The 14,733-nt window shown below is 41.2% G+C and overlaps 1 protein-coding gene across 1 annotated transcript; it reads right to left on the reverse strand.

The window, feature by feature from the left end:
• Positions 1–416: 416 nt before the first annotated feature.
• Positions 417–14,496, reverse strand: LOC309700160 (histone-arginine methyltransferase CARM1-like). The gene is made up of 14 exons (XM_082523607.1): positions 14,414–14,496; positions 12,701–12,827; positions 11,766–11,894; positions 11,524–11,678; positions 11,348–11,452; positions 10,955–11,065; positions 9,339–9,516; positions 8,727–8,817; positions 6,287–6,368; positions 3,217–3,302; positions 2,632–2,721; positions 2,264–2,401; positions 1,782–1,871; positions 417–1,678 (listed from the first exon to the last, which is right to left on the reverse strand). Exons 1-14 carry the CDS (start codon positions 14,474–14,476, stop codon positions 1,636–1,638), a joined length of 1,488 nt encoding a protein of 495 aa, XP_082379733.1. The 5' UTR covers positions 14,477–14,496; the 3' UTR covers positions 417–1,635.
• Between the last annotated feature and the right edge of the window lie 237 nt (positions 14,497–14,733).

The following is a 14,733-nucleotide window of genomic DNA, read 5'->3' on the forward strand; positions in this document are numbered from 1 at the left end:
GGTTTGACAAGGTTCCCCCTGAGTTCCCCAAAACCTTTGGATGTTGTAGGGCTGTCTTGGTTGACATGTCTCTGCAACATCACATAGAGATCTGGGGTGGTCATGGTCTTCAGCCAGAAAAGAGTATATAGTGCTCACTTCAGGCCAGGAATGACTTGCTGCCCCAAGTAGAGGAGTTTAACCATCTGAGGTCCAGGGTATACTTGGCTGTTTTAACTACTTTGATTTTACCTCTATATTTCACCTTTAAAAACTATTTATCTTGCCTTGTTTGGTATCAACACAACCTCACATGTCTGAATTTACAGCAATTTTTTCAATTTTGACAAATTTTATTAACACAGTTGATCTAAAATCAGACATAAAACATAAAATCAGTGTAAAAAATGTATATATTTTAGTGTAAAAACCACAAACATGTTTAATGAATTATTTTTTGTTAAAAATGAAAATAGAAATTGTACATTTTAAAAACCTATGCACAAGTTTTGCAGACAACAAAGTTATATGCAACTATTTTCCTAAAAGACATCAGGCATTATTTTTTTTTTGTAACCATTTAAAACAATTTACAGAACAATCAGGTGTTTTGTATCAAATAAGATGCTGCACAAATTATTTGTGCCACTCCAAAAAAAATCATTTCTGTCCACCATAAGACAGAGGAGCACATAACCAGCCTGATACCTGCAGGCCTGGAAGCAGGAGGTATTTTGACACACAAAACAAAACAGACAACTACACTAAATACTAACTACACAAGACAACAGACTAACTTCACACTCCAAACACACTAAACGTCACAAACCTCTCACATTTCAAAATTTGCTATCTCGCTCTTTCCTTTGCTCTTATGCTCTTCTTCCTGCAGTAAACATTACGATAGTATTCAGGAAAAAACATTTATTTTTATCATAACTCTGGTTTTACCTGGTCTATCAACACAATTTAAAAACTGGTATATAGTTTGAAGTCCACATTTCCAACACAAGTTGAAATGGAGACTCAGGGTGGCTGCAACTTATTGCTCTGTCATCTTAAATTGGTCATGTGATTTGGATGCGCTGGCGCATCCGTGGACCCCAAAGGGTTAAATATCTTAGGGTCTTGTTCATGAGTGAGGGGAGAGGGAAACAAGAGACTGACAGAGCGATTGGGGCTATACCAGTTTGTCATAGTGTAGAAGGCTAAGCTGTCGCTTTGCTGGTCGATCTACATCCCTATCCACACCTATGGTCACAAGCTCTGGATGGTGACTGAAAGAAAAACAAGAACGCAGAAACAAGTGCCAGAAATTATTTTTTTCCAAAGGGTAGCTGGCCTCTCCCTTAGAGAGAGTGTGAGGAGTTCAGTCTTTTGAAAGGGACATGCTGGGCATGTCCCAGCAGAAGGAGGCCCCAAGAAGACCCAGGACATGCTGGGGGAGATTACATCTCTCAGCTGGCCTGGGAAAGCTTGGTGTTCCCCTGGATAAGCTGAAGGAGGTGGCTGGGAAGTGGGAGGTCTTGGAGTCTCTGCTTAGAATGCTGTCCACGTGACCCATGCCCAGATAAACAGAAGATGATGGATGGATGGATATTTATGGACATAGAACTTACATGAACTGTACAAATTGTACTCATGTTTAAATTTGGTCTACTGACAAAATGAACTTTGAAGATTTCCACTTGGGTAACTTCTGAAGTTGAAAGCAAACAAAACGAAACAAATCAAGATTTCATGGGCAAATTTTATAGCAAAATAATTCAGCATGTATGCATTAAAGAGTAGAGAGAAGTGACCTGAAGAAAGGATTCTTGAGATCCAGGATGTTCCCAGATCTGAAGCCTGATTGGTCCACTGTAGCTGTGATGTGGATGTCATAGCTTTGTCTGGAGTGAGAAAGATAAGGGTTGGTACAAGTTGAAATCTGTAACCTGGGAAAAACTTGTTGTTGAACCTTTATTGATCCCCAACCCCACTGACCTGTCTGCGATAAGTGCCTTTATTTGCCCACAAAGGTACATAAAAAGTGATTAGGAAGGCAACTGACAGATAATTAACTGGCAAATATTGTATCATTCATATTTGTAAGTAACGAGACAGTCTGAATTAGCTGATTATGTATTTTTCTGTGAGTTTCTCTCTTTTCTTGTGAAAACGTGTCCAACTGGCAACTCGAGCACTTTAAGCACCTGTGGAACTAAAGCAGGGTATTAAAGCTCCTTTGCTTTTCCCTCTTTGCCCTATTGATAATGCAGTCCTATGGACAGCACAGCTGTACCTGTTGTTAGCAGCCAGTTGGACTGTCCCAGACAAAGTCTGTCCAAGCTTGGCAAAGAGCGGCGTCTGAAGTAGACATCTGACCTGGAACCAGCGGGTCAGAGGCTCTGTGGGAGCAGTGGAGAACCATACTGTGGCCCTACAAAGAGAGTGAGAGAGATCACCTCCATACTGAACGGCTTCAGGTGAATATACCTATTGAGGGGGACATGGCTTAATATTTTGTTTGTCAGATCAAAATTTTCTGTGTGCTTGAATAATCAAAGTTTTTCTGTTGCTATAACATATTTTCGTTCCATGCATCCTTCCATTTGGTCTGCATTGAAAATCCTTCATTAAATCTTAGAAAGAAAGCATTGGATTACTTACTTGGATCCCAGGTAGGCCACATCAAACCAGAAGGCAAGTCCATGGATCAGACCAGACTGGAGCAGAGTAAACACAAAGGGAATCTCTATTCTGTAAACACAGATTTTGTTTTTCAATTTTCATCAAATAGTTAAAAACCTTTGCACACAAAGGTTTTGGCATCCAGTGTTCGTTAATATGTCATTAACTTGTGTTTTTCTCAAACTGTTTGGACTATCTAGCATCACCTTACTTTCCAACCAGAAAAAGTAAAACATTAAGTAGTAACATATGTAAAGTATAATAAAGTATTAAATCATAAAGTAAGTCAATAATTCAACTTTGAACATTAAAAAAATGAAATGGCAAAGCTATCATTTATAGCACACTATAACAAAACCAACAGGAATTCTTAGAGTTAACTGATGTACGCTGTGTTTTTACTCAGGTGTGACTCGTTTATTTATATAACCACTCATCTGTTTTCTGCCTATAAGTACATTCCAGTCACATCTTAAATCATCAATAATGTGACATAATCACTGCATAGATGAGGTGTAGATACAATGTTTCTGATCAGGCAACAAATATGATTCAGTGTATAACCTGAGTAAATCCTCTTCTTTAGCTTCCATGAAATTGATGCAGTGCTTGACAGACCTGGCCATCAGGATATGAACATCAAATGTGTCCTGGAACAAACGTTTAAATTTATTACAAGCTTTTGATAAGAGTATAAAATTTAGGAGGAAAAAGAAACTGCGAAAGCAACAATGCCAATTATCACACAGAGTGATGACAAATTAAAAGAGCACACATTAAAAAATGTCACAGTAAGTGTTCGTCCACAGCGGCTCCAGGGCTCCTTTGCACTGATTCTCTGTCCCTTTAGGCTGGAACTTGAACTTCTGGCTCTGTGGACGCATTCGTCCAAAAGACATTTCCTTGTTTTCCTGTTTTGATGTCATGCACAGAGAGTGCTCAGTTGTGTTGAGGAACATATTATTCATGGTCCTGGGTGAGTTCACGCAGCATTTTGCATCACTTTGATGTTTTTGTTTTAAATAGAAAAGCTTATTGTGGTTGCTGCTTTGTGTAATGTTTATAATAACTTCAGGAAGTCCTTAGTGTATTTAGTTCTCAGTTCCTAGTTTCCTTAGCTTTATTCCTTGTTTTGTGTCCTTCCTTCTGGTGACAGTTCTCTTGTATTAAGTTTATGAATATGTGTTTTCCCTCTTCAGTTTTCACTCCTCCTGCTTTATTTTGTGTTTGTTTTGTGTACCTTGCCTTCAGCTCCCTTTGTCAGACCGCCAGTTTACCTTCCCCTCATGCAATGTTGCCTCTAATGTTTCACGTGTCTGAACGAACACAAACTCCCTGAGCGTCTCTTGGACCGCTGTGAGCAACAGCAGACGTGTGCACTGTAGTCACGCCAGCATCCGATCCATCCAAGTCACATGTTTATTAAAGTAATCAAATTACAGCATTTATGTTAGACGACTTCTAATTAACTGCTTTATCCCACTTACAATGAAAATTTAAAAGAATCTTGTTCATGACCTGTAGCATGTTAACACTGTTGGAAGTAAAAATAACTTGAACTCCAATTTTGAAAACACAACTTTCTTTTTTAAATAAAGCTCTGACTGTATTATGAGTCTGTGGTCTGGGAGAGAGTCTGTAACTCTGTCTGCAAATACAGTAAATAATGACCAATGTTGGGTAATTAACTATATAGTTACTTCTTCAAAAAAGTAACTGAGTTTTGCAAACAACAAAGTTTTGCAGCTGTTTACCTAAAAATGCAGCCAAGGTGTTTTTAAACAAACATTTCAAACTATTTACAGAACAATCAGCTGTTCTGCATCAAATCTGATGCCACACAAATTATTTGTGTCGCTCCAAAAATAATTTGTGTCCACTATGAGATGAAGGAGAACAACAGCCTGATACCTGCAGGCCTGACAGCAGCAGATGTGTCACTGCTGTAACACCTGTAACACTCAGCAGTCGCCTCATTGTTCTGACACACAACACAACACTACTGACTACACACTAACTACACACTAACTACACACTAATTACACAAGATTTGTGCTAAACGTCGCAAATCTCTCACATCTCAAACACGCCGTCACTCCTAAAACTTCCCCCTCCCTAAACAACTAAAGGCCATGTTGCCATATCGTTTTTTGATTGGTCCACATGGTACATTTTTCCACCAATAGGAAAGGCTGGGAGTTTTGTTTTTGCTCACAGGCTTTCGAGCGTTTTCCTTATAAAACGCCGTTTTTACCGTTTCTTCCTGCAGTAAATATAAACAACGACAGTATTCAGGAAGAAAAACAAACATTGCAGATATTTTATCATAACTCTGGTTTTACGTGGCCGATCAACACAATTTAAAAACTGGTATAAAGTCCACACTTTCCCGTCAGTTGTTCGTCTGTCCTGCTCACATCTCCAATGGTTGGACACGTTGTCATTAACGTGGCTTCACTCCACATCAGCCGCTTTGCTAAAACACCGGTGTCGGCACATAAGGACGCTGTCAGAGCCTGTCAGCGACGTTGATTAGCTGCATATATACGAATGTGAATCACATCATTGGCTGGACTGTGGGATAAGGTGGCATCGTTCTGATCCCATACGGGAGCAGCCAGTCACTGACTAACACTGCAGAACTGAATTGTTAAAGTATTTATTTTAATTTCAATTCAGGTGAGATTTTTCATCTGTGCGCAGAGACCGTGCCTGCAATTGTGCTGGACTCCACAATTCTGACAATATTATGTACATCATTTTGATCAAAACCATCCAATGAGCCCTCAATAAAACAGCTTTATCTTTTGTTTTTATCATAACATGATGAGGAAGACAATCAAAACAACTGGGAACTGTTCTGCAGTCAATTGAAAAAACTAATCACATGTTCCCGGTCATGCTGACCACATTATTCCCTGCCTGGTTTAGACTGTTCAGTAAAACTCATGATGGTCTCTGGGTTCAAGCCAATGACCCATCTGTGAGAACAATTTTCATTGCTAAAAGTGGAGTCAGTTTAACACAGAATTTGGCATTGATGACCATACAACCCTGAGCATGATTGACCTTGTCCAAACTCAAATGCTAAATACGATCAGGCCTGGTTAGTACTCGAATCGAAAAGTACTTTGATGCCATGATCCAACCGCCATAGGCAGAATCTGGACTCAGTGCTCATGGACTGTCTCTGACACCTCCCATTATATGAAACTTCACCTTCAATTTAGAGATGGTACTAGGCCTCACTTGAAACAATGCTGCTACTTGATTTTGCAGAAGACCAAATTGTAGTTGCCAGATCAGCCAAATGTGTCATGCTTGGATAAGATATCTATTGACTGTTGAAACGGGGTCCATGCTAACAGGTCCTGATAATCAGGCACCAGTCAGCCACCTGATCATCAGCTCTACCAGAAGCTCAAAACAAGAGTCAATCATACAACAAGCTGACTGGAAATGGTAGCGCAGATTTGGCACGTTTTTCATGGGTGCAACCCACTAATACATTTTCCTTACAAATGTGGCACCATCTAAGATCACAAATATCCTTAGTTTTTGTGCTGAGTTTAATGTTCATTACACATTTTCTATTCATCTACATGTATGTTTTGTATCATACAGTGCACCATACCACTATAGGCTGCCTGAATAACTCTTCCACCGCAGCATTGTGAAGAGCACTCAGGTTCACGCCATAGAAGCTCCTCTGCTGCCTGAAGGGAAACATGTAAAGAGCAGAGATCAAGTTATTTGCAGTCGACCGATTGGCACAACTGGTGGTTAACACCGTACCTGTAATTTTACCCCTCAGTTTCTAAATGCGCTCAGATTGCAACTTAATTAGTCTGAGCAAAATATTTAACAATAGCTTATATATACTGTGGTGTGAAAAAATGTTTGCCCTCTTCCTTTTTTCCCATTTAGATAAAACATAACAAAAGTAAACACAACATGCAGTTTGTGAATGAAGGTGTAAAACAATCTGCATCTACAACCTACAAAAGTAATTACCCCCCCTAAACCTAACGAGTGGTTGGGCCACGCTTAGCACCAACAACAGTAGTCAGATGTTTGTCATAACTGGCAATGAGTGTTTTAGAGTGGAATTTAGACCCACTCATCTTTGCAGAATTGTTGTAATTCAGCCACGCTGCAGGGTATTTTTAAGGTCGTGCCACAGCATGTCAGTCGGATTCAGGTCAGGATTTTGGATGGATGAAGAAAAACAAAATGAAGACTTTGGAGGGGTCTAGTCAGAGGTGGACTTGCTGATGTGTTTGGATCGTTATCCTGCTGTAGAGCTCAGGGTGACGAGCAGATGGTCGGACATTCTCCTTCAGGATGTTCTGGTAGACATTCATGGTTCCGTTTACCACGGCCAGTCTTCCAGGTCTCGCGGCAGCAAAACCTCCCCAGACCAGACCCCCAGGGCCATGAAGGTTTTGATTTTTTTTCCCCTTAATAATAAACGCCTTCATTTTGTGTTCACTTGTGTTAACTTTGTCTAATATTTAAGTTTGTTGGATCAGAAATGTGTATGAGAAATACACAACCCCCACCCCCCAAAAAACAGGAAATCATGCAGAACTTCAGAGAATAATTAATGTTATTGTAAATGTGATTACAAAGATTAAAATTGTCAAATGTCTTTCTTCTACTGCTGAAAAGTGAGGGAAGTAGAAACTGATGGAAAACGTTTACAGTTTACATTCATTCCTCAGTACCGACGGAGCCTGACCTGCACATAGTGGTAAAGCAGTGAGGGGAAGAGAGCATAGCAGCACTCACATACACACACATGGTGGCATGCATGCATGCACATGCAAACTCCAAAACAGAGGTGGTATTGTTTGCAGGCTGAACACGTCAAAGGCATGGAAGCGATCATCACCAGAGCTGTATTTTAAACGAAGTCAGAAGTCTTAAAAACATGTTCTGTGAACTGGCCAAAGCATGCTGGCACATACGAGCGGTGATCAGGCCTGAGAGCCCAGTAATTAGGGCTGTATCCACATGAGTCAGGTGCTCAGAGTCCCCTGTATGACCTCTGGTCTAGTATGCATGCCGTTTTCCACTTTGTCCAACATCACATCAAACAAATGAATGACAAATGTTATAAAAACAAGAAAGGCATGCTGTCTCATCATAAAAGTTCTTTCTGTTCCTTTTTTGTTGTGTTTCTTCAAAGTATATTTCTCCCTGTGTTAACATGAAATGATGGGTCCAGGTGATCAGAAATATTCCTGCCTTAGCTTAAAAATCAGAAGGTCAAGACTAGGGTCCAGTTGTGTTTCAGAGAATAAGGTTTAAATACTATTTTGAGAAAACGATTCTATTTGGGAATTTGTGCTAATATGCAGATTACAGTTGTTGTTTCAAGATAAACTGCCATGGATACTACACCCTCACGCCTTATGTAGATGATTAGCCGTCTTGTGATAGAACATACGTCCTTTATTGCACGAGGGTGGAACCGTTGATAACCTTGCATCTGTGCATCACCAGCCATTTCAATTTGTACAAATCCACTCGTCCTATTTGTGAGGTTGACCAAATGGAGCTTTTTGCACCATCTGATTAACCACACTGTGTCTCTGTGCAAAAAGATCATTTCCTTCCTTGCTACTAAAACCGATTTCACTCACTCAGAGGGTACAGCAATATTACTTTCTATGTGTTATTTAGATTTTTTTTGTGTGCCTTGCATTTGGTTTTACTTCCCCTTCTGTCTCGTTGGTCCGGTTCAGTTCACCAGTGCATTGTTTTCCCAGCTGAGTTGCTTCTCTCTAATCACCTCCTGTGCATATTTAAGCCCTCAGTTTGACATGTTTTTCCCTCGTTTGCACCCTACTATATGTCCCGTACCTCTTCAGCTTCTGACTTTTTCCTGCTTTCTTTATGGACTTCGACTGATACAAAAAAACCCAAATCCATTTTGGTTTGTATGAGTCAGGACTGGACTAAATGTTTCACAGCCTGACTGTCAAACGTGCGAGATATAAAAAGGAGCCAGTGTGTTCGTGTCCCCGGGAATAGAGTTATGTCTGTGCATCTGTGCGTGAGTGACAGACCAGAAATTGGCCCGTGCGTAGTGCTCAAAGTACAGCTGGTCATCACTGAAAGGAGCCACGTGAATGTCTCCATAGGAGGGAAACATCACACCTGGAAATTGAGAGAAGTGGATAATAATAGAAAGGCAGAGAAAATGAATAAGTGAAAGACAAAAACGCTAACAGAGGAAGATATAGTCGCTCCTGTTCCACTGCAGAATGTGGGGGCAGGCTCAAGGTGCAGTTTCATAAAACTGCTTCAGCCAATGAGCTGCTGTCACCATAAAATCGAACCAAACCTCGTCAGCAGAGGAAATCAAGATTTCACTGCATTGCTGTTTATTACTTCCACCAATAGAGTGACAGCAGCAGTTTTCATTTGTTATTCCTCTCACGTAAAGAAAATGCACCGAGCTGAAGAGCTGAACTAATCAGTCCAGCCCTGCTCAGTACTTTTTGAGGTGCCACTTGGAACAAAGTACCTTCTTACTCAGAACAAAGAGAATTCCTGCAGTTGGAACTCAATTAAAGGTGTTCTTTTTCTCAGTGTTTTTAATCACATCCATAGTGGCTTATACAAATGATGCCTCGTTACATTAAAACATAGTTTAACCTCAATATCTGGATTCCTACCATTGGGTTTGAGCCATCTCCTGGCAAACAAGAAGTTCTCCATGAGCTTTTCGTTAACTAACATATAACCCATGGGCTCAGAGATGATGACATCCACCATGTCAGGAAGATTGACCTGCTCCATCTCCCCCTCAAAGACCCTGATGTGCTCAGAGAGACGGTTATCCTCCACCAGGATCTGAACAGGAGACAGAAAATATCTCCTGCGTTAAACAACTCACTGTAAGACTGCACGACTATTAAAGAATATTAACTTCACTCCATAGCACCAGGACACTGTCCCACATACTATACTGTACTGTGCAACACTCTGGAAACATGTTAGCAGACGTTCCTATTTTGTCTTATGTTTGTATCCCAGTCATTATCAATCTGTTTCATAATAAGTAATCATTTTAGCCATTGTGAACCCCACTTTTTAGAGAAGTTTGTCTCCAAATAAACTTTCATGTTTATGAGAAATAGTTTTCTCAAGTTTTTAACAGGACTTTAGCTAGGGTTTATTAAACTCATTTGACTCAGGAATGGACTTTTGTAGTCTAAAGCCTGCAGTACTAAAGTACTTTAGCCTACAAGCTACAGTTGCTTGTGTGGCAAGATCTGAAAACTGCTGTTCACAAACGCTGCCCATCTAATCTGACTGAGCTGGAGCTGTTTTGCAAAGAAGAATGGGCAAAGATTTCAGTCTGTAGATGTGCAAAGCTGGTAGAGACAGACCCTAAAAGACTGGCAGCTGGAACTGCAGCAAAAGCTGGTTCTACAAAGTATTGACTCAGGGGCTGAATAATTACACACACCCCACTTTGCAGTTATTTATTTGTAAAACATGTTTGGAGTCATGTCTGATGTTCGTTCCACTTCTCACGTGTGCACCACTTTGTGTTGGTCTTTCACCTGGAATTACAATAAAACTGATTCATGTTTGTGGCTGTAATGTGACAGAATGTGGGAAAGTTCAAGGGGCCGAATACTTTTGCAAACCACTGTACATGCCAATATGTAATTACCAGTCCACCTAACACGAATGTCTTCTAACTGTGGTAGGATGGCAGAATATTTGGAGCAAATCCATGCAGACACAAAGGAAGAATGCACACACAGAAAGTCTCCTGTTGTTAAAGTTTGCATTACTTATTTAACCCAAAGAGTTTTTACAAATAGCTGTTCCTGTCTGTGTTTAAAAAGCACTTTTGCATGACAGTAGTATTGTTTCAGTTACGAATGTATCATTTCCAGCACTGGTGTAAGTCTGTACTGTGTGCTTCAGCTTTCTGCAGCCCCTATCCTACTAAACTCTTGGCCACATGTTGAAGCAATCCATTAACTCCTGAGAATGCCACGCTCTGCATCTCATGTATGTGCCCTATGTGCTTGCACGCATGACTCTGGTCTCACTTAAGACTTTATCAAAGCCAAAATGCATGTAGACTGTAATCCAGGCCCTTCATGTCTTTAGCTCTTACACACCAAAACTTCAAATTATGCTTGTAGGTTAGTTAGAGAATGCTAAACAATGGCTTCATTATTGCAAGAAAGGTTTTCAAATATAAACAAAGAGTTAAACCTGCACAGTTAAGGAAAACAATATAAACGGTAAAAGAATGAACCACGCTGACCTGTGTATACTTGGCCATAGGGCTGGACTCAACAGCATACACTCTGGCAGCCCCTGCCTGCACTGCAAAAAAAGACAGAATACCAGAACCACAGCCCACATCCAGAACCACCTACAGAGACAAGAAAGCATGCAGACGCCAAGTCAAACTTCCCATAGAATAAAGACAAAGTGAAAACCTCAGACCAAAAGTGAAAAGGAAAAGAACTGAAAGTGTCACAAAGCAAAAACTGTAGACAGCTTTTCAGCAAGAGCACAAGCTTTTATATGGAAAACAATAAGAAACCAGGAAATGGGAAAACACGTTTCACAGCAGTGAAATAGGTAAACTGTACAGACCTTATAGACATAATTAAGGAACGTGCTATAACACTATCCATTCATAGAAGTGCACCTTGTCTCTGAAGTCAGCCTCATTGACTAAAATGGCTTTCTGATAGGTGGCGTTCCTCAAGTAGTCCTGAAGCAGGCTCTGCTGCTGGGTCAGACAGCTGTGGAACTGCAAACACGCAGAAGCATTAAACCATGTTCGAGTGTCAAATTTAAGGTTCGAATTCTTGGTTCGCTTACCTGGTAGCACTGTGCAGGGTTCTTTTCAATCCTTCTGTTAAACATTGTTGGTCCTCTCTCTGCATCCTTATTGCCTCCCTGATGTACTTCAATCCAACCTTTCCCCTTCTCTTCATTTTCCTCGGTCTTCAGTAATCTCTGGAAGTTCTGCATATCTAAAGAGTCAAAGACAAGTTTCTTTCAGCAGTCTACAAATCAGAACTTCTCATGGTAGGAATTATTATAGAATATACTCTACAAACCAGCTGGAGTTTTGAATTGCAGCAGAAGACTGAAGTTGTTGTTGTTGGTGACTAAGAAGGACTGACCTCCGACCTGGCAGCAGTCCATCTCCTCGGAAACAGTGAACTGGAAAACCAATGCTTCGTTGGCTGTAAACACGTTCCACACATAAAGAGGACACTTAAAAACAGTAAGATTTGTATCCACAGAGTTTTTAAGTGCCAAACGTCACCGAGATCAGCAGCTGTGAGTCATTTAAAGAACACGTCATAGCAACTGCATTGACACCAGACATGGTGCAGTATTCAGCTTCTTCAGATCATGACACCTCCCCTCTGGGACTGTACAGAAGCAGGGGCGACCTCGTGAATCAGTACCAGAGGGGAGGATGGAAGTCAACTGACTAATGTGTGGCGCAAGGTTTTGCTGGCCATTCACTGTACAAGGTCTGTGCTGGTCTTGCCTTTTCACTTGTTCACCATGAAGGCTGCTGTAAGGGCTTCTAGGTGACTCGGGATTAGGAAGAATGATTCATTAGATGAAAGCCGGAGTATGATCAACACTGGCTGGGCCACCTACGTGAGCTTGAAAGACCCCAAAACCCATAAAGACCTCAGAAACATCACTGAGGAAAACTAAATACAAGACAGAGCGACGTATTTCCATGAAAACTTTACTTAAACAAAAAACATAAACTGCTAATGCTACCCACTCACATGCAAAGTGTTACAGCCAACGTGTGACCCACTGGGACACAAACTTCCATACAAGAGCAGTAAAGTTAGGTCAGAACTAACCACCTTCTATTGCCAGATGATATTCACTATAAATACATATATACATACTTTCAATTACTAACTGGCTTTCTGTTATTACTGCCGCTAACCACTGGTCTAAGCAAACATAGTGTGTTTGTATAGTTGTGTATGTGTTTTGCTTTTCCTTGCGTACTTACCATCCTGCACAGTTACCTGCTGAGCTTCCTGTCCTGTGGTGAGATGAAGAGTGAGTTCTTGGTCGTTTCTCTGTCCGCACACATTCATATGCTGGCCTCTGCTCACCTCTCCTTGAACCTGCTCCTCCTTCAGAAGCCAACCACAGCAAAGTGTTCAGCTCTGTCTTCCAAATCTTAAGTTTGCCTACAAGCGAACTGCATTATGTATAACTGCATTATTAGTTATGGAGCAGAATTTGCTAACTGCAGAGAAAAAACAATACCTATCTTGCACGGACAAAACTATATAAAGTTTTTGCTTTTGTTCACTGGATAAATTCTCAACACAGCAATTTCAGTGATGGGAAATGTCATGGTGGGAATTTCCACTTTCAAATTGAAGGCTGAGCTGGTCGTTCTGATGCTACTGACTTGGCCAATGCAATCCCTACAGTGAAGCATGGTGGTGCGGCATCATACTGTGGGAATGTTTGTTTTTGCTGCAAAAACAGGGAAGACTCGTCAGTGAGTGGTCCAGCCAGAACCCAGGCTTCAGTCAAATGTTCATGTGATGCCAGAGCTACAGGGACACGCCCAAAAAGTACTGCAGTCCTTTGCCCTCCAGCCATCCTTTGAACAGTTTTGGGTTTAACTTGACCAAAATTCCAGATAGCTGCTGTGCTATGCACTAATTGGGCGATCGTGGCTCAAGAGTTGGGAGTTCGCCTTGTAATCGGAAGGTTGCCGGTTCGAGCCCCGACAGTCTCGGTCGTTGTGTCCTTGGGCAAGACACTTCACCCGTTGCCTACTGGTGGTGGTCAGAGGGCCCGGTGGCGCCAGTGTCCGGCAGCCTCGCCTCTGTCAGTGCGCCCCAGGGTGGCTGTGGCTACAATGTAGCTTCATCACCAGTGTGTGAATGGGTGGATGACTGGATATGTAAAGCGCTTTGGGGTCCTTAGGGACTAGTAAAGCGCTATATAAATACAGGCCATTTAATCAGCCTTTATTGATAGCTATCAGAATGGCGTCGATCATGGCACTAACATGTGAACACGCCTCTCCTAACCCGGCCTTACAGCCCATATTGCACCAACCCCTGCTTCTCCACAGTAACACAGGCTGCCAGGCTCATTTAAACTGTAGGAATGATTTACCTGACACCGGGAAAAATACTCTGTCAACCTTACTGTTATAAAGCGACATTAATATGACAAATTAACACTACTGGAATTTTCAGGCCCTATACTGTAAATGTTCAAGTCAACAGGATGTAAGACTTATGTGCATCTGTTAGTTTAACCTTGCTTTAACAATGAACAGTTTCTTCTTCTTCAGCCTAACTGCAAAAAGGTGACAAAGCCTCTGCTGACTTTTACAGATGACTGTAGACACAAATACTTCGACGACTCTCCAGACCTCCTTTGTACATACTGATGAGGATTTGAACCAAAACTTTCACTGATTTTCATTTCAGTTCTTGTGTAATTGTTCTTCTTAACAGCTCAATAATAAATAAAAAGGCATGTTTTTTAGAATTATACACAGCTGATCCTACGTTCTCAACAGCAGCAGCCTGTTTGCTTTCACTTCCACAGCAACAGCATTCATGCAGAATTACAGCTACAGTAGCCAATGCCAGTGCATGCAAAACACTTTATTGGAGGTGAAAGAGTGCACCTCTGTCACCTCCAATATCACCTCTTTATGTGTATCCACGCATGCTTCAGCTCTCACCTTTTCCTGCAGAGTGAAGACCCTGACAGAGAAAGCCAGTGAATGATCACTTCTCGTCTCCATTTTTCAGTGTAAAAGGAAGCTGCTCTTTGGAAAGAGAGAAAAAGGGAGGAGGAGGCACAGAAGGAATGGAAGAAAGAGGGAGGAGGGATGAATGCAGGGAGTCCAGCAGGGAAAATAAATTATGTAGAAATCCAGAACTAACCAACTAACATAACATCGGAGCAGTAGCCTCGCTGGCTCAGTTGTACATTGTGGTATAGCTCCCAAAGAAAAAACGAAAGTCTGCATTTAGTATTCCAGAAGTAACTTACTGGAAT

The sequence above is a fragment of the Aulonocara stuartgranti genome (genome assembly GCF_965226115.1).
Source record: "Aulonocara stuartgranti genome assembly, chromosome: 23".
Taxonomy (NCBI): domain Eukaryota; kingdom Metazoa; phylum Chordata; class Actinopteri; order Cichliformes; family Cichlidae; genus Aulonocara; species Aulonocara stuartgranti.

Excerpts from the sequence above, each read along its gene's own strand:
- LOC309700160 (XM_082523607.1), bottom strand. The coding sequence starts at position 14,476 with ATGGAGACGAGAAGTGATCATTCACTGGCTTTCTCTGTCAGGGTCTTC. Across the intron at positions 12,828-14,413 it reads TCTTCACTCTGCAGGAAAAG|GAGGAGCAGGTTCAAGGAGA; the intron begins GTGAGAGCTGAA and ends TGGCTTCTGAAG. Across the intron at positions 11,679-11,765 it reads GCAATTCAAAACTCCAGCTG|ATATGCAGAACTTCCAGAGA; the intron begins GTTTGTAGAGTA and ends TTGACTCTTTAG.